The sequence below is a fragment of the Ascidiella aspersa genome, chromosome 2 (assembly GCF_963924565.1).
Source record: "Ascidiella aspersa chromosome 2, kaAscAspe10.2, whole genome shotgun sequence".
NCBI lineage: Eukaryota > Metazoa > Chordata > Ascidiacea > Phlebobranchia > Ascidiidae > Ascidiella > Ascidiella aspersa.
Genome location: NC_139448.1, coordinates 28,688,335 through 28,714,992, shown reverse-complemented (window position 1 = coordinate 28,714,992; position 26,658 = coordinate 28,688,335). Strand labels below are relative to the sequence as shown.

At 36.1% G+C, this 26,658-nt stretch overlaps 3 protein-coding genes across 4 annotated transcripts in view; all 3 read left to right on the top strand.

Annotated features, from left to right (window-relative positions):
• LOC146164716 (beta-1,3-N-acetylglucosaminyltransferase manic fringe-like) overlaps window positions 1-6,002 on the top strand; it is a 66,943-nt gene extending 60,941 nt beyond the window's left edge. Inside the window, exon 4 of the mRNA XM_083382071.1 lies at window positions 5,911-6,002. The gene's annotated coding sequence lies outside the window, so the exon portion shown is untranslated. The remainder of the gene's footprint in view (window positions 1-5,910) is intronic.
• LOC146164717 (beta-1,3-N-acetylglucosaminyltransferase lunatic fringe-like) lies at window positions 4,093-5,741 on the top strand. The gene is made up of 3 exons (XM_083380703.1): window positions 4,093-4,125; window positions 4,212-4,377; window positions 5,486-5,741. Exons 1-3 carry the CDS (start codon window positions 4,109-4,111, stop codon window positions 5,630-5,632), a joined length of 330 nt encoding a protein of 109 aa, XP_083236829.1. The 5' UTR covers window positions 4,093-4,108; the 3' UTR covers window positions 5,633-5,741.
• Window positions 6,003-10,479: 4,477 nt separating the features above from the next.
• Window positions 10,480-25,398, top strand: LOC146164715 (beta-1,3-N-acetylglucosaminyltransferase radical fringe-like). 2 transcript variants are annotated; one of them, XM_083381640.1, is made up of 8 exons: window positions 10,480-12,483; window positions 12,556-12,647; window positions 12,814-12,873; window positions 13,024-13,144; window positions 21,261-21,349; window positions 21,437-21,602; window positions 22,916-23,069; window positions 23,396-25,398. In XM_083381640.1, the coding sequence occupies exons 1-7, from the start codon at window positions 12,166-12,168 to the stop codon at window positions 23,060-23,062; spliced, it is 993 nt and encodes a 330-aa protein (XP_083237766.1). In that variant the 5' UTR covers window positions 10,480-12,165; the 3' UTR covers window positions 23,063-23,069; window positions 23,396-25,398. The 2 variants fall into 2 exon arrangements, with proteins under 2 accessions (XP_083237766.1, XP_083237765.1); XM_083381639.1 differs by having other exon boundaries at window positions 22,916-23,102.
• The last annotated feature ends 1,260 nt before the right edge of the window (window positions 25,399-26,658 follow it).

Genomic DNA, 26,658 nt, shown 5'->3' with positions numbered 1-26,658 from the left:
TAGCTTTATTTTAGCACTGCAACAACCAGAGTTTCCAACTTCTAAATTGGTATACTGTACACTAAAATATTGAAAAAAGCTTTTGTGGTAGGATTTCCAACACAAGGTGTGTAAAAACATAATTGCACACCTTAAAAGTTGTTTCTGTATGCCAGAGATCTCGGCGTAAAGTGCAATGAAATTCAGACAGCAGACTGGTGCTTATGTACTGCATGGTAGCTAATGGGTAAACAAGACATTTGCTACTTCCCCTAAATGTTGCTAAGTTTGTATAGCAAGCTACCATTTTGTATGCTTAATGGCACCTTTCCATGAGAAAACATATAAAGCTACAGTGTTAAAAAAGCTTCCCTGTTGTTTGTTGAGAGGGCAGCCAATTACATAAACTACAGAAACCCTGCATATGCCCCTTCTGTGCCAATTTATTACATTTCATTATAACTAACCTACACTACAAGTACAAGAAGTTACTGGCGCTGGTCTAGAATCCTACCAAAACGCACATTATTTGGGTTAGAGTGGGTCAAGTATAATAATTAAATAATGAATATCACAACACTTAACCAACCCACACGCACGCCAAAAGCCCGCTCAGCCGCGGTCATAGCCGCGCATTCCATGTAAAATCAACGTATACGGCCAGCCACTAAAAATCGCTCAAACGCGCAAAACTTTCTTCGCGATAACGGTTTTCATTCTTGTACTCCATTATCAGTCGCGCTAATTTTACAAATAACGTTATTACAGGAATTACAGCCGCGCAATTTCAAGCTGCAAAATCGTTGTAGGATTCTAGACCAGCGCCAATAAAATTTATAAAATTATGTTGCTTGAAAAAAGCGCCTTTTAGCCTAGATTCGCGTTTTCCCGCGTATCAGTCGCAAAAAGGTAAAGGGGAGTCCCCATCCAACGGGAATCAGGCATTTCTCTTTCTATGCTAACAGACGTGATCCTGGAATCAGGAAATCATATTCCTTTGGCTTATCTTTGCGACAAAATTGCAGTATGCTGTGGCATGGCTAAGCCAAATTTGCCGACGAATCGGGTGAGGTGGTGGTGTCGCTTCGATGACGACGATTATGTAAACCCCCAAATACTTTTGGAGGAACTCAACAAACATCACTGGAACGAGTCCGTTTACCTCGGCCGCAAAAGTTGGGACCATTGGGAGGTAATAATTGGTTTACATATGTGATGACGTAAAATCTACAGTTGATGAGAAAAAATGAGCTTTTTTACTTGTAGTTTGGCAAGCAGTGTTTTCCAACGGGGGCTGAAGGGGTTCGTAAAAAGGTCCCGGGGATCCGCGAATGCACTGAAAATTGATCAAACTTTTAAGTGTGCGGCAATAACTTGTCTTGTCGGGCACTTAAATAAAATAGAATCGCGAAATGTATTACCTATTTGGATACATATTGTAATTTTTTCTGATTGTCACGTTTACAAAAATCCCGAAATTTAGATTCGTATTGCCTTTGTTATGATGTCACAATACATCTTATTTTGATTGACGCATTAGCAACGGATCAGATTTTCACCTTAAACAAGGACCAATTGTTAAAGAGCAGGTGTGGGCAATTAGTTTTAACCGCGGGCCGCATGAGGAACTTAAAATGTTCTGGCGGGTCGGGTCAAAAATGGAATGTCAAAGCAATATGACGTCATACTCTGACGCTATAAAACAAATAGGCTAACGAGCTTGCTATTACGTTAGGAAATGTGTGCAAATTTTAATTTTAATTCGAATTTAAAGAAATAAATTGCGACGTTTTGGCTTTAAAAAGCAAACTTTAATGATTGCTTGATATATTGGCGTTAACTAATTTGTTGGGCACGTTGACTTAAATATTAAGGTTAAAATACGTTAGCAACTCGCACAAAAAAACTTACAATGTATGTTTACTTTTGAAGGTTTAACTTATAGGATGTGTTACTTGCGGTACAATGGTTATATTGCAAAGACGGTATAAATCGGGAGAAACTCACAATATGGCATTAATCACATTAGGTTGACAAAATGTGATTCGGTTTGTTTCAGATTTTAGAAAACGGCCGGTATTTCGTTCATATTTTCATGACGGAATACATTGGGCAAAAAAATACATGAATATAAAAAAAATACATAATTATGTTAACACAATTTTCCTTGCACAGGGTTTTTCAACTGAATCTAGTGTACTTTGGGCCACAAATTGCAAATCTGTTATTACTTATTTTTCTATCACATCAAGTTTTAGAGTTGAAATTTAAACTATTTTAGTGAAAACTTCTATTTTAGGCTTTAAATAGAAAAAAATACTTCCGGAAAACAATGTTCTAAATCCGATTACTCTATAGTATATAAGCCTAATTCTCATTGAATTTCCTAATCCTCATTAAATTCCCGTTTAAATATGTTGGGTAACCATTATTCTCGCCGTGAAGACAGAAAACAGGCACAGTATCTTCTTTTATATTGGGCTATCGATACATCGCTTATTAAGCTTCCGCAGTAATTAGCGATCATATAACACTTCCAGTTTTCTTGATATCGCTCCTCCGTCATTGATATCCTTATAAAATCGTTCACTTTGCTCCTCACTAGCGTCGCCAATTAGATTTTGCGGTAACATGTTGAGGTGACTATGGAGGACTTACTTCTCATGTTGCACACCAAGAAGCTGAGGAGGAGTTCGTCTATAATCTCTTGGTAGTTGTGAGACTTCTTTTTCCAGAAGTATTGAGCTCACCAGGGCTGGCATAAGGGTACTATAGGCCTAAGGCTGTTTACTTGAGAAGGGGCTAATTCACTAGAGAAAGGCATAATTACCATAACTTTTATAAGCCTAGAGCCCAAGACCTATAATTAAAAAAACACTCTAACTCAGTGGTTCTTAACGGCTAGTCCGCGTTAACTTCCCTGCCAGTTCGCCGAATATAATACAATTTTATATCTCAATTGCAAAACGCAAGATGTTAAAAGCTTTACTTGTTATTTACATTATTGTCCCTGGGTATTAAATTGATCTTTGAGGGTCATTACTGTTCCACGAATTGTTCCTTCTAGGCTCTACTATCCCAGTATGACAAGAAGTATAAGTATTTGGAAAGTCTCCATTTTGCACCAAAATAAAACTAACCATTCGGTCTACACAAATCAACCATTCGATAGCCAAAACTTGATGTGAGAGGACGCTTTTTGTCTGTATATACGCCATAAAATCGCGGAAGATTAGGCTAAAAATAGAGCTTGGCGGGGTCATCACTAGATCCGTTCCTGGAAAAAGTGTTTATGATATAACCAAAAATGTAGAAACTCGTCCTTGCATTTTAGCTCAGGCCAGCGGCCCTAATAGTTGCCATACCGTTTAAATCGGTAATTTCTAAAGCAGTCGGAAAAGACTTCTGTACAACATTTTACCTAACACCTAACAACACCCCTAAGAACATTACTAACTCCCGAATAATTTCAACCCTAACCCATTTTCTAACCCCACCCATTACCCATCAATATCCCCAAATAGGGCCAAACAAACGGTGCCAAAACAGTAACGCCCTAACGGCGCCATTTAAATTAGGGCACCCAAGCGTTGACACCAAAACGGCCGATGCCAGACCGTGGCCCACCATTCGCATCATACCATCTACTTACAGTTTGAGATGTTATTTTGGCCATTTAACCCTTATTCCGATTCATTTACGACTTATTTCGACATGTTTATATATTAATTAGACGATTGCGTTCTTCTTCTGCCGTGAATATTACTGTGTATTTTGGCTTTATTATGTCGTTAGTCTTAATACTATTGCTTTACACATTTTTTCTGCTTTTAGTTATTGTTGCTTTTATAAAGGTTCAGTTGGTAGCTTGGATATTTTAATTTGGGTAGCTTAAAGCGTGAAGTACGGGTTTGTCTATTCAACTTTTGACTTAAACAAGTTATCCATTAAAAAAATAGCCACTGACTAAGGCACTGAAATGATTACTCTTCCCATTCACTCCAATCACTTTTCTTTATATTCTTGGGACTTAATTGCATTCAAAATACCGTCACAGAGGAACGGCAATCAGTTCGATTTCGCGACCGGAGGCGGGGGAGTATGTATCACAAGGCCTCTCGCGCAAAAGATGCTTCCTTTTGTCGGGTGAGTTATTTTTTAAAATTAGTAATTCTCAAAAGGTTTTTTCTTTTATTCTTGTTAGTAATGGGATGTTGTTTTCTTCTTGTTAGAAATGGGAAATTCGTTGACGATTGCAGAGAGACTGGGATGGCTGATGACATCAATCTTGGTTATATAATCACATATAAGCTTAAGGTTCCACTTGTCGAGTCTCATCGATTTTACCACCCGTATAAAAAACTGGCCTTATTGAACGCATCGACCTGGATGAATGCGGTGAGTTCAAAACAGTCTAAAATGTAACATCTGTGTGGGTTTCTACCTGAAGAACATGAGTTTCTAGTTATTACCTATTCTAATAACATTACGTCATAGGTTAATGTCGATAAGCATTACTTAAATAAAAACTGCTGTGTTTAACTTTACAGTTTTATGGTAAAACTTATATATTCACACCTTTGTTTACTTTGGCGACAACCTTTCTCCTTAAAACCACTTACACAACATTACAATAAAGTCCTTACTAAAACCCGTATGCGCATCCTTATTTCACCCGGTGCGATTTGTTTTAGACACTTGTAGCGCTCGTATTAGGATAATTCGGGGCTTTGAAGCGTCTGTGGTAGAACATGTGTTAGAAATTTTACGCTTGAAGTGGACTGTATTAGAACTGGATACAGGCGAACAGCGAATGCGCAGACAAACATGCATAACGAAACGTTGCAAACTATAGATTTTTTATCCTACAGGTTTGCATATTATAAATGTTTACAATTTTACCCAGTTAATAGCAGGTTAAAGAGTTTTATGGTTGCTAAAGCATTGTTAATTCAAAATAAGTAAAATCACGTTTGGAATGGCTTTGTTTTTCGGTTTAGGAAATATATTTAATTATACATGTTTGCTGTACGCGGGTCCTGGCTATTATCTTTCATACCAAAGGATGATTGGTCTGCGCATTCGCTGTTCGCCTGTATCCAGTTCTAATACAGTCCGCTTCAAGCGTAAAATTTCTAACACATGTTATAAAACAGACGCTTCAAAGCCCCGAATTATTCTAATACGAGCGCTACAAGCGTCTAAAACAAATTGCTCCGGGTAAAATAAGGATGCGCATACGGGCTTTAGTAAGGAGTATATTGTACTGTTGTGTAAGTGGTTTTAAGGAGAAAGGTTTTTTTCGCTGTTCGAATGCGCAGACTAAACATGCATAACGAAACGTTGCCAAACTATGCAGACTACAGAAACCATTTACTAAAAAACCAAAAAACCATTTGAATTACAATATCGGCATCATACCGCCTATCTTGCGTTTTAAATTGAATTTAAAATAAACAATGTTGTGCTCAATAGAGGTGATAATGCAAACTTTTCTTTCGTGCAGGCGGTTATTTGCTACGGTGACAAAAGCAAGCTGAACATTCCGCCGTCAAACAACACTTTTAGCTTGAAGAAGGATCCGAGCAGATTTATCTCTGTTTACTGCTGGCAACATCCTGACGATCCAATGTGTGCGTCTTTGAGGGAATGATTATTAGGTGTGACTTTTTCTTAGCTTTAATAAATACCTGGTAAGCTTGCTCAGGAAATAAAAAAATACCGTATATATATTTATACATATATATTGTAACCAGAGGTACCCTACAGGGGGTGGCATGGATTACACAACATTGTGTTCTACCCATTCACATAAATTAAATATGGCTGGATATGGAGAAGCCCGTTAATAGTGGTGTGATAATACTCATCCACCCAATAAATTGGTAACCACTCTATGTTATTCCATTTTTTACGAATTACAATGTGCAGCTTTTCCGTACTTGCTACTGCCAGGCGCACGTCCCGATTCCCGTGTCCCATCACAAATTAACCGACTCCGTCGACTCCGGAGGCCTGCGTCTACAACTGAACCTTGGTTGTTCTATTTTTAGCACCATGTGACTTTCTGCCTAATAATATTGCAGTTGTATTTGTTCTATATTGCGTGTCTGTAATTTCGCGGTTGCTGCTTTCATATTGATAGTTACAAAATCACAAATTTTAGCTGTAATTTTTGGTTGTATGACGCTTTTGTAATCAAAACTTGAAGAAATAAAGGCCGATCCAAAGTTATTTTGATTTTCCCAGATTCTGGTGTCTAGGACACTTCAACTTTGGAGTCAGATGCAGGGGAAAAAATTGAACGCGAGAGCGATGTATTCTTTTAAGCTTCCGGTTGACACATATCGCTAATCTACAAAACAAAATCTACTACGACATTTACTGTGCTATATCAAATTGATCAAATTGAATATATCTCCCTTTTGTAGTGTTCGCCAATATGCTATTTATGTAAATCAAATCGCTAGTAAACCATAAAAATGATACTACGAATCCCTTGTTTGTTTTTTACTACGAATCCCTTTGTTTGTTTAATCGGGTGGTTGTATGGCAAATTAATACAAAAAGTTGATTTATAAGAAACTGTTGGTTGTTCTTAATTCGAATTTAGACCAAAAAAGTGATCAAGAAGCTTGTAGATTTTTGTGATTTGGGCCCAAGGGTTAGGGGTGCATTTTTGTAAAGGGAGGTTGAAAAAAAAAAATTAAAAATAGTGTTTTGTTAATGAAATATTTTCTTCCGGGTGGAGACTAGGGTTCCTCTCCGGGAATGTTTCGACGGGAAATTCCCGGGATTTCCCGCGAATTAACAATCCCGAATCCCGGGAAATTTTTTATATCCATGTTATTCGGCAACATAGAAAAACTTAAAAAATATTGTCGTTTTTGACTAATATAAAGAAAAAAATAGTACCAACCATGTTAACGTCGTTGCCTGAGTTGCTTTATTTGCGCTTACCAGCGGATAAACTTGATTAAATTTATTCTACCAATCAAAATGCATGCGCTTTTTTTTTTGAATAAAAACAAATAAGGGTCCTGACTTTATTACGAGAAGGTCTTGTAAGATGGCAGAAGCAATACTACAGAACATAAATGGGCGCTTCTTCAGTTATGAACGTATAAATTATTAAAAAATACGGTCTTCAAATACCGCATACCACAACGCATATTATTTGGGTTAGGGTGCGGGTTAGCGTTTGGGTGAGGGCTGGTCTAGCGTTATTATCAATAATAAACATAATAATACTTGACCAACCCTCTCCCAAACACTAACCCAAACAATATGAGTTGTGGTATGCGGTATTTTTTTTGTTTTGTTTTTTGCATAACTTTCCACGTACATAGGTGAAAGAACCCATAAATGAGCTTTATTAAATGTTTGAAGCTAAAATAAAAAAAAATTCAAACGTCATAATGACATAAATTTATGCATAATTTTTTCGTCGGGTTACCGGGATTCCCAGGAAGTTTCATTTTTTAATCCCGTTTCCAGTGAGTGAAAAAATCCGGGAAAAAGAGGAACCCTAGTGGAGACTGTTTTTTGTTTATTGCTTCAGGGTCATCAAACATAGAGTATTTTAATTGATTGTAGGTTTTTTATTAATAGGGGAAAATAATTTGTTTTTTTTATTTGGTTAGAGCAGTATTTCTTAACCTTTTTTACTTGGTGGCGCACGTAGAGACATTTGAAAACGAAGCGGCGCACCTTGCGAGTGAAGCGAGCGCGAAATTTTTGAGGTGTACCGGTATTTCTTATAAATTGCTTGCAATTTTTTGTTATATAGGCTTTATAGTTGCATATCTGTAAAGGAAATCTAGCCTTGAGACCAAAATAAGAACAACAGCAACTTCGGAATGAAAGTCAGTTAGGAATATGGCGAAGATAGGACTAATACCTAATATCCCCCCCTATAACTATCACTAACTCCCCTAATATTTTCGACCCTAACGCAATTGCTAACACCACCAACTAACCGCCCACAAGCCCAAACAGGGGCCAAAGCAGCGGCGACCAAGAGTCGACAGCAAACGGCCAATGCCAAGCAGGTCCCCACTATCATCCCATACACACTTTCCCTACAGTCTTGGACGTTATGTTGTCCATGTAAGTATTTTTCCGATTAATTTTGGACTTATTTCGACATGATTAGGTCTTATCCAGACTATTTAATATCTTATTCTGTCGTGGTAATTACTGCGAATTTGGCATTATTATATCGATGGTCTTACCACTATGGTATTATAGATTATTATTAGATGCTGTTACTTTGAAGGTCTTATTGTGTTTTATATTTAAAAGTACTGTGGAATCAATGAGCTAAGCTCAATAGGAAACATATCACAATATTTTTCCTTTTGCTCGCGGCGCACCTGGCAACCTTCCACGGCGCACCGGTTGAGAAACGCTGGGTTAGAGGTCAAGGGGGAGAGAGGGTTAAAACACTAAGCGTTTTTTTTATGGAAAAATATTTGCATTTACGTCGGAAGGGATGTCAGAGAATTTTCGGCCCATATCTGTTTTTGCTTGCAGAAACAAGTCAAGGAAAAGTTTTGGGATTTGTATATGTACATCAAAAGTTTTTATGCATCTGTAAAGTCATAGGCGAAGGCAAAAAAATTTTCGGCCAAGAGAAAGTACCCTACAACTTAATATAAACCGTAAAACGAGTAAACCAAAGTGTAATATATAATATTACAAAAATTAGCCTGGTAAATAACCTTATTTATAATGACCCAATTATTAAGCCACACATAAAAATAGGTCCCTGAAAAATATCCCCTGACAAAGCATAGAACAACCGCAACCCTGTCTAGTTTTTTTATGTTTTTTTTTGGTTTGTTTCAGAACGTTTTTTGTCCAGAGTTTTACAGTAAAACTATAATTCGGAAAGACTTTAAATATCCAGACACGATGGAAGTTTATATGTAGATGACGTTTTAAGGGTTTAGAAGTCTATTTACCAAGGGGCCTTGAGCTGGGGATGCAAATTGCAAACAAAATATGACACGAAATGTTCGTGCAGGAGACTTTTTTTATTAACAAGCCAACGAGTTTGCCTGCTGGTTGAATAAGGTGAAGTTGTTGTGTTCAGCCAAGCACAGCCCAGCGTGAACTTCACTGTGACAAAAAAGCCCCCGATGTTTCGCTTGACCCGATGTTTCGCTTGACGAATATGTTTGCTGCTTGGTCGACAATCGGATACTTTTTTCGCTACTGCAGAGAATGAAACATGGAACTTTTCTGTTCATAGTTGTCAGCCCTAACTCGCCTGTATGTTGATTCAATTTATGTTAATTGGGTTTCGTACTTTCAACTATATGGCAGCATAAGTATTTACGATTTGCTAAAAACTCAGTTTAAATATACCGAATGTAGTTTGCTGTAGAATACGATTTGTTTGTCCTTATTATTTACGTTCAAAGTTAGTCTAAACCAGCAGACCAACTGGGTCTGTACAGCAGTTTCAGACGATTCGCAAGGAGAACTATTCTTTAAGTTTTTCAATATTAGGCTTTAGCCAATGTCGTTAAACTTTAGTCTATATTTAAACATTATCTAGCTGTCATCATTATTGTCTTTAGTTATGCTTTACTATTCAATCATATAGCGTGTTTTATGGTGTCTCTTGTGACGTTGTAAAGCATCCATTATGCTGTAGTACCTGTTATCAGTGAATCGTTAGCATTAGTTAGAAAATTGTTGCATTAAATAATAGTGACTGCACTATATAGTGTACTGCAAGAAACATGGCTGAACTGACCGCGAAATATCAAAATAATTGCAACGTGTTCACCCGGCATATTTATTTGCAAAGTTAGGAAACCGCTGGTCTAAACAGAAGCAATTTCTGTTTTTTTATTTAATTCGTACGAATTGTTTTCTAGCCATATCCAAACAGCAAAAACTTTATTTGAAAACCTTAAGTTAGGGCGTTGTGAGTTTCATACAATAACTATGTAAAGAAACGCTAAGACATAAAAAGACTGGTTGAGTCATTGGCGATAAACAAATGGTAGAACAAAAATTCGCAGACGGCGTGCATGTCTTTGGCAAATGATATTTTGTTTAGGTTAGTGCTGATTGGAGAGCGCAAATAAATAGTTAATATTAACCCTGGTTCAATGACGTAGCCAGGTATTTTGCGCACGGACGCAAACTATAAAATTTGCGCCCCCTTCTCGTTTAATCACAATTTTTATTACATTTCCGTAATATACCTTACTTTATACGAAAAAAAAATTCAAAATTTAATAGAACATTTGTATTTAAAGAATAAGCAGTCTCATTTTGGCTTTTGTAAGCCTCATTTCGGCGCTTTGGGATATATGTACCTAACCGACTCCGTAGCCACGCCTCTGCCCTGGGTTATAATGCGGCAGTCAAGCACAACCCGACCTGTTCAGTTGGCGCTATAATTGAATGGGCGAGGCTTAGGTGTGGCTATTAAATCAGCCAGACGTTATTTAGATGACACCATGTGTAAATGAGATTGTTGTGCAGCAGCCGAGCACAGCCGAATGTGAACTTTACCGTAACAAAGAAGAATAGGATATTTTGTATGGGCTTGTCGAGGGATGTATTTTCCTCTCGCTCGACCCTCATGATATTTAGTTTCATCCGGCAGAGAATGAAATGAGAAAATGGTCTGTGGAAGACAGCTTTATATTTGCCAGCCCTAACCCGCCTGTATATTAACTCAGTTGTAGTTAAATTTAGTTCCGTAACCTCAGCTGAGAAATGAATGCATTTACGATTTGCGGTAAACTCGGTTTGAATATACTGATTGCAGAAACAAGTCAAGAGAAAGTACAACTCAATATAAAAACCGTAAAACGAATAAACCAAAGTGTAATATATAATATTACAAAGATTAACTTGGTAAATAACCCAATTTATAATGACCCAATTTTTTAACCACCCATGAAAATGAGGCCCTGAAAAATACACTCTGACAAAATATACAACAACCGCAACCACGTCTACTTTCATTTGGTCTTGTCTGCCTATGTGCTTTTTAGATAAAGGGTTAGAAAAATATATCAAAGCAAACGTGAGTTCTAGACCTAGATAGCCTTTAGTTTATCGGGTTTTCATTTGAGTAAAAGTGAAAGTGAGCTGCTGTGAAAAAGTTTTTAAACTTTTTTTTTTTTGTGTGTTGTGACCAGGGAGTCGAACCGTTTAACTTTTCCGGTTCAGTTCCGGTTCGACCATTGTTATTTCAAAACCGGTTCATAAAGTTCCGGTTCAGATACAATATAAGTTGTGTTAAATCTAAAAATGTGGGTCAATAAATGTAGAGTACATTCTTTGAATTGAAAGTCATTTAAAATAAAAAAATGCTACGTGACGTATTATAAACACCAAATCATTATTCAAATATCTGAAAAATAAAAAAATCCACGTTTTATTTAATCGATATTTATATTTTTTCATAAAATATCGAACATGGCGTAACTCGACTCTGTGTAATACAAGTTGTGACGTCATGCTGGGGTGAACCGCTTTCGTTCGGGTTCGGTTAAGGTTCAGGTTCTTTCAAACTATTCGGCAAAGTTCCGGTTCGGCTCCTTAAAATCTTACAAAAACCGGTTCAAGTTCGGGAACATTTAAAAAAAATTGACTTAAAACTGGTTCATAAAGTTCCGGTTCGGTTACGGTTCGACTCCCTGGTTGTGACACAAACCAGTCGACTTATTTTTTAACAGCATAGGAGAATTGTTCCGATTTCTGAAATATTTTATTTTTTTTAAATATTTTGACGCCACCTTAAAAAGATTTGGACTAACATTTAGCGCCAGATCAAACGATAACCAATGCTTTCTTAAGATTTTTATAACGTCCCAAAATAGTGTTACCTTGTGACGTCACGTTACATATTTTTATCCATATGATTTTTTGTCTAGTAAAGCTCGAATAACCAAAACCCTAAACTTAACGCAATAGCTATACCAAAACTGAGTGCATCAAATTATTATAATTAACTTGCATTTGTTGGTGTTATAGCAAACTTAATAAATGTACCATTTCGCTGCGTGTCAGCTTTTGACTTGCTGCCTCCGCTTTAACTTCAAATTATGGAGTGCATACTACTAACGCATTACTTGAAATGTTACGCTATTAAGCAGCACCTTATTTATTAAATCTTATTCTTGCATCAAGAGTTTTTACAACCCGCACCTAATGCATTTTTCACTACAGAAAAAAATTACAATGCTTGTAAAGAATCGAAGGTGTTTGTTCGCCCGCAATAGTAATGTTACTAGGACAACCTGCATGGCTTGTGTTTTCCTCTTGCTCTTCTTTTGCCACAACTTCACGGTGGAAAATAAGTTTAAAAATAACATTCGACCTAGTTACGAGAAACTTGAAGTTGACCCCGCACGTACTGTGCTGAATGATGTGCTTTTTACCGTTAAAACTTGCAAAAAAAATCATCGTTCAATTGGAAGACTGGAAATGATTCTCAACACTTGGTATAAAAAAGTTTCAAGAGATCAGGTATGCAATGGGTTACTCATACTTTTTATGCTGGAAATTGTACTGACTATTTATTGCAAACTTTATATGCAGATCTATTTTTTAACAGATGATTTTGATGAAGAATACCGACTAAAAACCAATGGTCGTTTGCACAGCACATCTTGCGGAAATACTCACAATAGGTGAAACACTTTACTTTTCCTGGGGGATTTTTGACAAATCGTTTTTCAATCTATTAAAATGTAGCCCCAGTTCTTTTAAAATTACACATGTCTTTCAAATCTTTGTTTTATTTTAAATACTCTCGTTTTTACTTTAGATTTTTAATAATAGCTTCTTGTTGTTTAGAGTTGATTTGTGCTGCAAAACTGGTGCTGAGTTCGACTTGTTTCTTCCCACAAACAAAAAGTAGGTAACTCATCCTTTTAGTTCGTGATTTTCAACAATGAGCCTTTAATTTGACTTTTGTAAACAAGCTAATAAAAAAAGTCGTTCAAAGTTATTCCTAAATTCATTCAGTAAAAATAACTTGTCTTTCTTACGGTATTCGCCACAAAGGTGGTGGTGTCGCCTCGATGACGACAATTATGTAAACCCCCAAATACTTTTGGAGGAACTCAACAAACATCACTGGAACGAGTCCATTTACCTCGGTTGTAAAAGTTGGGACCATTGGCAGGTAATAATTGGTCTACAAATATGATGACGTAAAATCTACAGGTGATGAGAAAAAATGAACTTCTTTAGTTGTAGTTTGGCAAGCAGTGTTTTCCAACGGGGGCTGAAGGGGTTCGTAAAAAGGTCCCAGGGGATCCGCGAATGCACTGAAAATTGATCAAACGTTTAAGTGAGCGGCAATAACTTGTCTTGTCGGGCGCTAAAATAAAATAGAATCGCGAAATGTATTACCTATTTGGATACATATTGTGATTTTTTCTGATTACCACGTTTACAAAAATCCAGAAATTTAGATTAGTATTGCCTTTGTTATGATGTCACAATACATCTTATTTTGATTGACACATTAGCAACGGATCAGATTTTTTCACCGTAAACAAGGACCAATTGTTAAAGAGCAGGTGTGGGCAATTAGTTTTAACCGCGGGCCGCATGAGGAACTTAAAATGTTCTGGCGGGTCGGGTCAAAAATGGAATGTCAAAGCAATATGACGTCATACTCTGACGCTATAAAACAAATAGGCTAACGAGCTTGCTATTACGTTACGAAATGTGTGCAAATTTTAATTTTAATTCGAATTTAAAGAAATAAATTGCGACGTTTTGGCTTTAAAAAGCAAACTTTAATGTCGACTTAGAGCGGTACGTAACGCATTGGGCACAAAAAAAAAAAATAAAATAAATGATAAAAAGTGTAGATTGCTTGATATATTGGCGTTATTAAAGTTATTGGGCACGTTGACTTAAATATTAAGGTTAAAATACGTTAGCAACTCGCACAAAAAAACTTACAATGTATGTTTACTTTTGAAGGTTTAACTTATAGGATGTGTTACTTGCGGTACAATGGTCATATTGTGCAAAGACGGTATAAATCGGGAGAAACTCACAATATGGCATTAACCAAATTAGGTTGACAAAATGTGAATCGGCATCTTTCAGATTTTAGAAAACGGCCGGTATTTCGTTAACATTTTAATGACGGAATACATTGGGCAAAAAAATGCATAATTATGTTAACACAATTTTCCTTGCACAGGGTTTTTCAACTGAATCTAGTGTACTTTGGGCCACAAATTGCAAATCTGTTATTACTTATTTTTCTATCACATCAAGTTTTAGAGTTGAAATTTAAACTATTTTAGTGAAAACTTCTATTTTAGGCTCTAAATAGAAAAAAATACTTCCGGAAAACAATGTTCTAAATCCGAAATACTCTATAGTATATAAGCCTAATTCTCATTGAATTTCCTAATCATCATTAAATTCCCGTTTAAATATGTTGTGTAACCATTATTCTCGCCGTGAAGACAGAAAAAAGGCACAGTATCTTCTTTTATATTGGGCTTTCGATACATCGCTCATTAAGCTTCCGCAGTAATTATAGCGATCATATAACACTTCCATTTTTCTTGATATCGCTCCTCCGTCATTAATATCCTTATAAAATCGTTCACTTTGCTCCTCACTAACGTCGCCAATTAGATTTTGCGGTAACATGTTGATGTGATTGGAGGACTAACTTCTCATGTTGCACTTCAAGGAAGCGGAGAAAGAGTTCGTCTATAATCTCTCAGTAGTTGTGAGACTTCTTTTTCCATAAAGTATTTGAACTCACCAGGGCTGGAATAAGGGTACTTTAGGCCTAAGGCTGTTTACTTGAGAAGGGGCTAATTCACTAGAGAAAGGCATAATTACCATAACTTTTATAAGCATAGAGACCTATAATTAAAAAAACACTCTAACTCAGTGGTTCTTAACGGCTAGTCCGCGTTAACTTCCCTGCCAGTCCGCCGAATATAATACAATTTTATATATTAATTGCAAAACGCAAGATGTTAAAAGCTTGACTTGTTATTTACGTTATTGTCCCTGGGTATTAAATTGATCTTTGAGGGTCATTACTGTTCCACTAATTGGTCCTTCTAGGCTCTACTATCAGTATGACAAGTATAAGTATTTGGAAAGTCTCCTTTTTGCACCAAAATCAAACTAACCATTTTGCGGTCTACACAAATCAACCATTCGATAGCCAAAATTTGATGTGAGAGGACACTTTTTGTCTGTAAATATGCCATAAAATCGCAGAAGATTAGACTAAAAATAGAGTTTGGCGGGGTCATCACTAGATCCGTTCCTGGAAAAAGTGTTTATGATATAACCAGACATGTGGAAACTCGTTCTTGTTTTTTAGATTATGGATTTTAAGAATAAAACCCGTTGGCAGGATTAAAGTGCTTAGTCTTAAAGCAGTCGAAAAAAAAATTAAAGGTTTATATACAACCTTTTACCTAATATCTAACGACCCCTAAGTACATTACTAACTCCCGAATAATTTCAACCCTAACCCATTTTCTAACCCCACTCATTACCCATCAATATCGCCAAATAGGGCCAAACAAACGGAGCCAAAACAGTAACGCCCTAACGGCGCCATTTAAATTAGGGCACCCAAGCGTTGACACCAAAACGGCCGATGCCATACCGTGGCCCACCATTCGCGTCATAACCTCTACTTACAGTTTTAGTTATTTTGGCCATTTAACCGTTATTCCGTCATTTACGACTTATTTTTACAGGTTTATATATGAATTAGACGATTGTGTTCTTTTTCTGCTGTGGATATTACTGTATTTTGGCTTTGTTATGTCGTTGGTCTTAATACTATTGCTTTACACTTTATTTCTGCTTTTAGTTATTGTTGCTTTTATAAAGGTTCAGTGGGTAGCTTGGATATTTTAATTTAGGTAGCTTAAAGTACGGGTTCAAAGTCAATTTTAAATTGACTTAAACTCTGACCAGATATCCATTTAAAAAATAAATTGTCGATTCAACTTTTACACATTGAAATTAATATAAGCGTTTAAAAACGGAAATCACCAGAAAGATCAACACAATATGTGTACGGCTTTATCGAAAACTTAACCACATTCCCAGCTAACACACAACGTATTTTCGACGTTCGGATTTTTTTTTTAAACTAAGTAAATGTTGTGGGAATGTGTCCAAACGAACGTTAAGAAAATACGTCGAGGCCGTGTTATCAAAACGTAATGTAAAACGTAGCATTAACGTCAAAATTAACGTTAAGAAAAACCGCAATGCGACCAAATTTTAACGTCATTTGTAACGTACAAACAACGTTGATTACAGACGTCGATCTTAACATGTTTTACATCATTTTGGACGTCACTTCGAACGTTTGTTGAACGTTATTTTTTAACGTTGAGACGAACCACAATGAAACAAATTTACAACGTCATAGGTGACATGCAAATAACGTTTATTACTGACGTAAAATCTAACATTTTTAGACCGGTTCAGACGTCTTTTACACGTTTAATTAACGCTGTATATTTAACGTTCCGTAAAACTATAACGCAACCAGCTTAGAACGTCATACGTGACGTAGAATTCACGTTCATTTCTGACGTCACAATTAACTTGTTATAGACAAATTTTAACGTAACTTCAAACGTTTGATTAACGTTCTTTCGTAACGTTGAAACAAACCAAATGCAACTTATTTTAAAACGTCATAAATCACGTACAAAAAACGTTGTTTACTGACGTCAAAACTAACGTCTTTTCAGCCACTTTTGACGTCGTTTAAACGTTTTTTCAATTCAATGGTATTCTTTAAAAAAATTGTGGCGCACCACAAAGTAACCTGATTATAACGTCAAAGGTGACGTACGAACAAGGTTAATTACTTACTTCGAGGCTAATAACTTGTTTTAGGCTATTTTGTACGTCAGAGCGAACGTTTTGCTAACATTATTTTTAAACTTTGTGACCACCATTAATGTTACTAATTTACAACGTGATACGTGACGTACAATCAACATTAAATTTTGACATCAAAGCTAATTTCTTGGAGACCAGGACGCCATTTTAAGCGTTATAATAACGTCATTTTACCGTTTTGACTAACAACATTACCTTTTGTAACAAGGATAATTTTTTTATGACTATTTTATACATCATTTCTAACGTTTTAATAACGTCATTTCTCAACCTTGTTACAAACCACGTCAAAGTAAACTTGATTTCATTTCATACGTTGTCGTGAGAAACCACAATGGACCCAATTTAGGAAATCATACGTGACGTACAATCAACGGTGATTTCTGACGTCAAAGCTAACTTATTTAAGACCGTTTTGGATGTAATTTTAAACGTTTTAATAACGGTATTTCTTAACGTTGCGACAAACTAAGATCCAACTAACTGACAACGTCACGCGTGAAGTATAAATGATGTTGAATTCTAAGGTCAAAGCTAACTTCTTTGACAGCATTTTGGACGTGATTTTAAGCTTTTTAACAACGTTATTTTTTGGTTTGTAACTAACAACAAAGCAATCTAATTAGAACTTCACGTGACGTAAAAACTACGGTAAATACTGACATCGAAGCTTAGTTGTGTTTAGAATTAGACTATTTTATACGTCATTTTTAACGTTAATATAACGTTATTTTTCAACGTTATTACAATCTTCAATATAACCAATTCAAAACATCATACGTGGCGTATATGCAAAAAGCAATGATAACTGTCGCTGAAGATAACTTATTTGAAACCATTTTAAATGCTATTTTCAAAAGTTCCAATAACTTTATTTCTTGACATTACGAAAAACTAAAACGCGACCAAATTTGCAACATCTTAAATGATCGTAGTCATTTCGAAGGTTACGGCAAACCACAATGCAACCGGATTAAAACGTTAAACGTGACGTCTACAACAAGGTATATACCTGACATCGAGGTCAACTTGTTTTAGACAATTTTATACATAAATTAAAACATTTCATTAATATTGTTTAGCGTTGATACAAACGTCAAAGGAACCCTATTAAAACGTTAAACGTGAGGTAGAAACAACATCAATTAGCCTACTTACGTTGAAGGTAACTGATTTTAGACGAATTTGCGTGTCATACACAATTTTTTCGACTGAGCTGAAGTACAATCGAATCAAAATGTCATACGTGTCGTACAAAAAACGTTGTTTACCGACGTCAAAACTAACTTTCCAAGTTTTAATTTTCGTTGAATAGAAATGCTTTCTTTTAAGGAATGCGTCGGGATTATGTAGCCTATTTACAAAATATTTTTTTTTTGTAATGTGTTTTGATTAACTATTTTAGAAAATGTAAAGAAGTATACTTAGTTATGCTTACATAAAATAGAGATGTGACTTAATTTAAGATAGCATTTTAGTAAGGGTAACATTGTCTTTACATGAAACAAATCGCATAAAAAAGTACTTAGCGCAGCGACCGCTATAGACGCAGTTTCCTGGATAGACAAGAATGTCGCTCCCTGCTGCTTTTTTTTCGCGGTTTTCGAACGGCGCGTAAACTCGTGATTGGCCAATATGCGGATGACATCACAGTCCAGTTTAAACATTTGCTATCAGGACATTGCAATTCAAAATAAGTTTTGACAGCTCAGCGCTAGAGTGCTTGTTAGATATTTAGGTTGTTTTCCTTAAACCATGAAGATTAGGGTTACATAAAAAGATTAGGCTTTGTTATCAAATATATTTTCAGGTTAAATAGTCTAAGCTGTATTTGTAGTTTTATTTATAACTTTTATTTTAAGTAGGAAAAAAAATATTTTAAGTAGGAAAAAAAAAATTTACTGAATAAATGACTTTAAAGCCTCCACTAATTTTCATCTAACATAGAAAAACAAGCTCTATTACCTCTGTGGGCAATTGCAGGCACTGGTCTAGAATCCTACCACAGTGCACAATATTTGGGTTAGGGTGCGGGTTAGCATTTTGGATTAGGGTGGGTCAAGTATTAAATAATAGATATAATAATACTTGGCCCACCCTCACCCAAACGCTACCTCGCACCCTAACCCAAATATTGTGTGTTGATTTAATCATTGTGGTAGGATTCTAAACCAGCGCCCAATTGCATTCTACGGCGAGTGAACACCCAAACTTTTTAGACAATTTTAATGCAAATCTTGATCTTTGTATCATGCCAGCGTAAATACCTTGGGTGTGCATAAAACCCCAAATAAACACTTGAAAATTCATTACTGAAGATCTCGACTAAAGGCTTGATTAAAAGTTCAAGGTGGGATTTGAAGAAGGGTACACGTTAAAGATATTCCTCATGAACTTGGCTGCTCATCAATATTTACAGGTAAATTAGTGATTAATATTTTCAAGATTTTTGTTAATTATTATATTTATTTGACTCATACTGTTTTGTTTTATGCTTGCAATTGCCCTAGATGCTAACAACAAAGACTTTAAAATGTATCCTGGCTGCGTTTAAATTTCTTTATTTGGGCAGCAATTTTTTTCAAAACCTACCAGTGATAGACCAGTCTGCATTCTGTGGACCAGAAGCTACACAGCACAAAACGCTATCACACAATAAGTAAAGGCAAAATAAACATAATATGACAGAATTATTGGTAAAAAATTATACCATAGACTAGTACTAAGAATGGTCTATATTTTTTTAATATAAAAACAAAGTTTAAAAAATGTATAAAATACTAATATTCATTATTAAATGTTATTATTGGCAAAAAAATGAGATAAAAATTCTTGATACTAAATTTTACCAAACAAATTCAGGTTGCACAAGAAAATACATTAACAGTGATATAAAATTTCTGTGCTGAAAGTTGGATGGGGTTTTCCTTAGCTTGAACAAACACATGAGCCATTTTTATAAGGTATATATTCCCCTGTTCGACCCTATAGCCCCAGCAGGCTAGCAGTCACTTCCCTATTCCCTAATTTTTATATTATTTGCCCACAGCTCTCTCGATGTATCACACATGCATTCAGATTCGGATTAAACTGCTGGATTTTCGTTTTACACCGCTGGATTTGTATTGTTCTTATTTTTTCAATACGTTGTTGTTGTTAACGTTACTTTCCTGTTTTAATGTGCATTGTTTTACACATAGTCTGTGAAATGCAAAACTTTTTCAATTTTGTCTTTTAGACTGTGTTAGTGTAATAGAGCAATTTAAGTAACACTATAAAATTCGTGTGTTTTGCAGGTCCACAGACCAATTTTCTCAGTTTTCTTGTCTTTTTTACAGTTCTTTATTGTCAACATTTTTATACTGCCGTGTTTGTTTTACTTCAATACTATATTATTTCTATATTTTCCTGGATGGTAATTGTTTAGAAGATTTAGTAAGAATTTGCAAGTGTAAATAATTACAGTCAGATATGTCACAACAAGTATAAGTGTTTTAAAAGTTCAAAAACATCGTTATTATGTTTCTTTTTTGCGCATTATACCGTAGTTGCGAACGTAATTTGTAACTTCATTGCAAACGTAATTTGTAGGGCATGGAGTCCAAACTATTACGCAAACATAACAATGTGAACGCTTTCAATAACCTAGTTTTACAACGTAGTTTCCAACGTCGCATGAACTTTGTCCGGATCACACATTTTTACGTAAAAATAACGTCTGTGATAAACTTATAAATAACGTCGCTGAACATCGTAATTTGCAACGTCTAATCTACGTCGTCTGGAATGGACACTTCTACGTAAAAACAACGTTCATGATGAACGTATAAATAACGTAGTTGCACAACGTCGCATCTAGGTCGTAAAGTGTCGACGCTTTTACGTGAAAATAACGTTCATGATAAACGTCTAAATAACGTAGTTGCACAACGTCGCATCTACATCGTTTGGTGTCGACGCTTTTACGTGAAAATATCGTTCAGGATAAACGTATAAATAACGTCGCTGAACATCGTAATTTGCAACGTCTAATCTACGTCATCTGGAGTAGACACTTCTACGTAAAAATAACGTTTATGATAAACGCATAAATAACGTAGTTGCACAACGTCGCATCTAGGTCGTAAAGTGTCGACGCTTTTACGTAGAAATAACGTTGGTTGCAACGTCTTATCGACCAAACTTAAACCAAAAATCTACGTCGCTGCGACGTCAAATTGTTAGCTGGGTTTGCATGATTTGGTATGATTATAGTTGTAGCTAAGGGATCCGGCACCGACTAAGGCACTGAAATGATTACTCTTCCCGTTCACTCCGATCACTTTTCTTTATATTCTTGGGACTTAATTGCATTCAATATACCGTCACAGAGGAACGGTAATCAGTTCGATTTCGCGACCGGAGGCGGAGGAGTATGTATCACAAGGCCTCTCGCGCAAAAGATGCTTCCTTTTGTCGGGTGAGTTAGGATTTTAAAATTAGTAATTCTCAAAATATTTTTTGTTTTATTTTTGTTAGTAATGGGATGTTGTTTTCTTCTTGTTAGAAATGGGAAATTCGTTGACGATTGTAGAGAGACTGGGATGACTGATGACATCAATCTTGGCTATATAATCACATATAAGCTAAAGGTTCCACTTGTTGAGTCTCATCGTTTTTACCACCCGTATAAAAAACTGGCCTTATTGAACGCATCGACCTGGATGAATGCGGTGAGTTCAAAACAGTCTAAAATGTAACATCCGTGTGGGTTTCTACCTGAAGAACATGAGTTTATAGGGTTAATGTCGATAAAGCATTACTTAAATAAAAACTGCTGTGTTTAACTTTACAGTTTTATGGCAAAACTTATATATTCAAACCTTTGTTTACTTTGGCGACAACCTTTCTCCTTAAAACCACTTACACAACATTACAATAAAGTCCTTACTAAAGCCCGTATGCACATCCTTATTTCACCCGGTGCGATTTGTTTTGACGCTTGTAGCGTTCGTATTGGGATAATTCGGGGCTTTGAAGCGTCTGTGGTAGAACATGTGTTAGAAATTTTACGCTTGAAGCGGACTGTATTAGAACTGGATACAGGCGAACAGCGAATGCGCAGACAAACATGCATAACGAAACGTTGCAAACTATAGATTTTTTATCCTACAGGTTTGCATATTATAAATGTTTACAATTTTACCCAGTTAATAGCAGTGTTGCACTGAATATGTGAATAATAGAAATCACCTTGACCCTTGCAAGATAAATGTCGACCTTAATTCCTGATCAGTAACAGCAAAATAATCTAGCAAAGCTAGCAATGAGATTCATTCGAATTAAGATATACTGACGATGCCTTAGTTGGCGAAATATATATATATCTTTTTAAGATCTGGTTAATGTGTCTGACCTGAATTGCTAGCTTTGCTAGATTATTTTGCAGTTAATAGCAGGTTAGAGACTTTTATGGTTGCTAAAGCATTGCTAATTCAAAATAAGTAAAATCACGTAGGGAATGGCTTTATTTTTCGGTTCAGGAAATATATTTAATTATACGTGTTTGCTGTACTGGTGAATAATGCGGATCCTGGCTATTATCTTTCATACCAAAGGAAGATTATTCTGCGCATTCGCTGTTCGCCTGTATCCATGCAGTTCTAATACAGTCCGCTTCAAGCGTAAAATTTCCAGACGCTTCAAAGCCCCGAATTATCCTAATACGAACGCTACAAGCGTCTAAAACAAATCGCACCGGGTGAAATAAGGATGAGCATACGGGCTTTAGCAAGGAGTATATTATAATGTTGTGTAAGTGGTTTTAAGGAGAAAGGTTTTTTTCGCTGTTCGAATGCGCAGAATAAACATACATAACGAAACGTTGCCAAACTATGCAGACTACAGAACACATTTACTAAAAAAACAAAAAAAAATTTGAATTACAATATCGGCATCATACCGCCTATCTTGCGTTTTAAGTTAAATTTTAAAAAACAATGTTGTGCTCAATAGAGGTGATAATGCAAAGCTTTCTTTCGTGCAGGCGGTTATTTGCTACAGTGACAAAAGCAAGCTGGACATTCCGCCATCAAACAACACTTTTAGCTTGAAGAAGGATCCGAGCAGATTTATCTCTGTTTACTGCTGGCAACATTCTAACGATCCAATGTGTGCGTCTTTGAGGGAATGATCATTAGGTCTGACTGTTTCTTAGCTTTAATAAATACCTGGTAAGCTTGCTCAGGAAATTAAAAAATACCGTATATATATTGTAACCAGAGGTACCCGATGTCAGGTCGTAGTATATTGACCTACAGGGGGTGGCATGGATTACACAACATTGTGTTCTACCCATTCACATAAGTTAAATATGGCTGGATATAGAGAAGCCCGTTAATAGAGGTGTGTGCAATCCATTCCACTCCCTGTAGGTCCCGTTGATAGAGGTGTGATACTACTCATCCACCCAATAAATTGGTAACCATCCTATGTTATTCCATTTTTTACGAATTACAATGTGCAGCTTTTACGAACTTGCTACTGCCAGTTGCACGTCCCCGATTCCACGTCCGACTGCAAATTAACCGACTCCGTCGACTCCGGGCTTCTACAACCGAACCTTGATTGTTACATTTTCAGCATCATGTGATTTCTGTTTAATAATATTGCAGTTGTATGTGCTGTATATTGCGTGTATGTATATCCACCATTCATGCACGAAGAATATGCTTGGAGTAGCCGAAAAATTTTTTTTTTGTTTTGTAGGCTATATGCAGCAAAATGGTTACGTTTAAATGCAATTTTCGAAATTGGTACACCCTCAACCAGGGTTTTAACATTTTTTTGCCGACCCAGCTCAATTGTCGTCAGTGAAAAATACTACATGATCGAAAAAAATTAATCTACAGTGCGTGAATTATTTGACATGTATTAGTATTAATTTTACCCCAAAAGTTTCAAACCCGTTTGTTACCTAACCGCACACACATACACACATACATATTATATAAACACACGCAAACACATACTAACACACACAAGCATGGGCGCCCGCAGCGGGGGGGGCCTGGAATTTCAAAATGCGATTATCAGTATTATTTATAAGTGTAATATGTATTACTTATGAAGGTTAAAAATATTCTACATTATCCATTGCCCCCAGTGGCGTATCCAGGGGGGCGGAAGTTCTTACCCCCCCTTTTTGTAAGTGATAGTACCGTTTTTTGTTCGTTTTTGTCATGGTTTACCAACTGTTTGAAGCGGCGTGCTTTTTAAGTAATTGAGTCACGCGTCTTAATCTAATGCGAACCAAAATCGAGTGCAAAACGCCGTTTTTCGTCGTTTGTTTGGTCGACCATAAACGCTGGAATTTTTTCTCTTTTGTTATTTGTTTAGGTTGACTGACTGGCAAGTGTGCATTCGACAATTGACAACGCTAAGTCAAACCTTCTTTTTTTCTCGCTAAACAACGTCGAGTTATACGCAGTATGTTCCTCGCTGTTCGGTCTCTGCGCTAATATCCGATGTTGGTGTAACATCGACATTTGTTTAACTGAAGCAGATTCTTAAAAGAAGGTATAATGGTGACTGTCGTGCGCGTTTCAAAGTCTCCACTTTTATGTAGTGATGGTTAACGTTAACGCAAAATTATGCTCTTTAAGCATACTCTAAGTCTAAGCCCACGTGCTAAGTGTGCAATGGACACAACTTATTTCCCCTCAATCGCAGCTAGCTGACTTGGCACACAGCTCGGCGCAGATGTTCTGCTAATCGTGACATAATAACAACCGGAAAAAAACGATCTTCGTTTAGTTTTGCAGGTGGTGAAAGATGTGCTTGTAATTTAGCGCTAGTTCCGTTCATAGAACCTGAAAACTGCGCTGCTAATAGCCGAATTATGATTCTACCAAGTAATCACACATATATCACGGTCTTGGTTTGTTTTTTTCCTGAAGTTAACGATTGCACGCCGTGATTTCGCAGCCGGCGCCTGACAGGATTGTCGACGACCCAAGTGGTCGGTTTTGCTGGACGTATTTTTCTGTTTCTGATTAGTTTTTTTATCACGTCTTGCGATCATCATTCTATGACGTCATACTGTCACTGTTTTATGAAGTCATTATTAAGTCAGACGAAAAATAGGGGAATTCCCTAAGTTTAAAATTCAGGACCACCCCTTTTTGATTTTCTGATTACGCCCCTGAATGCCCCCCCTGGAAAATTTTCTGCGGGCGCCCCTGCACACAAGCACACAATCCCACACACATAAACACACACAATCACACACAAACCGACAAAACCAACACTTCTATACATTTGCTTTCAGTATAAAGTCAGATATATTTGGCGATCCGTTTAGGACAGTGTGCATTTAAACGAGCTTTTGTGTCGCGCTTTATTTTCGTATGTGGGTTGTAAGGTAAATAAACAACGTCGTAAACGCATAACTAAATTATAGTAATTTCAAACATTCCTCTAACGCAAGATTTCCTTATTTAACAAATATTTTTCATCGAAAGGTTTACGTAGCAAATTCAATTTCTTCTGTATACCAGTGTATGATGTCTATATTTGAAAAAATATAACGGTTTGCTTATATTAAGCCTTGGTTGATATTATTTTATAAGAGTAAGACAGACATTTAGCTAAGTAGAGCAGAGCAACACTAAAAGGAACTCACGTTAATTTTTGTAAGTCCCAATAACGTTAAAAGTAATAAAACTAAAACGTTATAATAACCTAATTCTAAATGCGACGTAGCATGTCAGAGTTATTTCGTGAAATAGAGAACTAAGATCAATGTAGAAATACAAGCCATATTTAGGCGGAATTGTTTTAATTTTTTAATAGAACCACACACAAAACGAATAATGTCCAACTTGGATGAAACTATGCGTTTAGGAGAGATTGTTATAGTTACTCAACACAGAGCAGTAACCGAATTAGTATCGTCTAAAAAAAAATATATTTCGATCAACCTGCTAGTGCATATTACTATATTTTAGCCTCCAGTTTTTTACACTTTTGTTTCAAGCAGAATAATTTATGCACCCAAACGGTTCCATATGGCTCCACCTTAAGATCTACTATTTACAAACTTTACATATAAGTCAAGAAATTATATACTGACTGAAATTTTCAACTTATTTTGAACATTTGTGCATTGAATTAAAACTTAAACATTTTAGTGCAAATTTGAAATTCTGAAGTAACTATAATTATATTTAAAATAACAATAATAGTTGTTTAGTTGAATAAACCTCGGAGCACCTGTTGATGATGGAAAAAGCAAACACACAAAGTTCGTTTGTTGACAATTTGTTAATGGAATGTAAAGGTAAAGAGCTTAAGTGACTTAACCCAACAAGCTGTTTAGTGTTTATGTTATGGCAAAAAACAAAGACATGTACAGTATATGAAAATGCCTTCAATAGGAAACACCTACATCTACTCCATAACCAATATATCAGGGTAAATTGGTCAGAATGTCAGACTTTTTGACAAGCTTTTCCCGTCTTTAGTGTGTTGAGTTTATTGATTATGGCAGAAGAAGCGTATGTTAACCAGGATCCTTGGCGCGAGCAAGCAAATTATCGACTTGTGGGCCTAACAACTGTACCGCGAAGTTGCCAGCATGACATATCATCTAATCAAGGTAACTCTACTTATCGACATAACTTTTATGAAAACAAATATAAAAAAATTGAGAAATACCGACCATATATGTGTGAAAGTACAGTTTTATGCGCTTTAAAATTATAAGAATATTTTGTTTCGACTGAAATA

What these genes read in the sequence shown, in the direction of transcription:
- LOC146164717 (XM_083380703.1), top strand. An exon ending in CATCGACCTGGATGAATGCG is followed by an intron (nt 4,378 to 5,485) that starts GTGAGTTCAAAA and finishes TCTTTCGTGCAG; the next exon opens with GCGGTTATTTGCTACGGTGA.
- LOC146164715 (XM_083381640.1), top strand. Translation starts at nt 12,166, where the DNA reads ATGCATTTTTCACTACAGAAAAAAATTACAATGCTTGTAAAGAATCGA. An exon ending in AAAGTTGGGACCATTGGCAG is followed by an intron (nt 13,145 to 21,260) that starts GTAATAATTGGT and finishes ATACCGTCACAG; the next exon opens with AGGAACGGTAATCAGTTCGA. An exon ending in CATCGACCTGGATGAATGCG is followed by an intron (nt 21,603 to 22,915) that starts GTGAGTTCAAAA and finishes TCTTTCGTGCAG; the next exon opens with GCGGTTATTTGCTACAGTGA.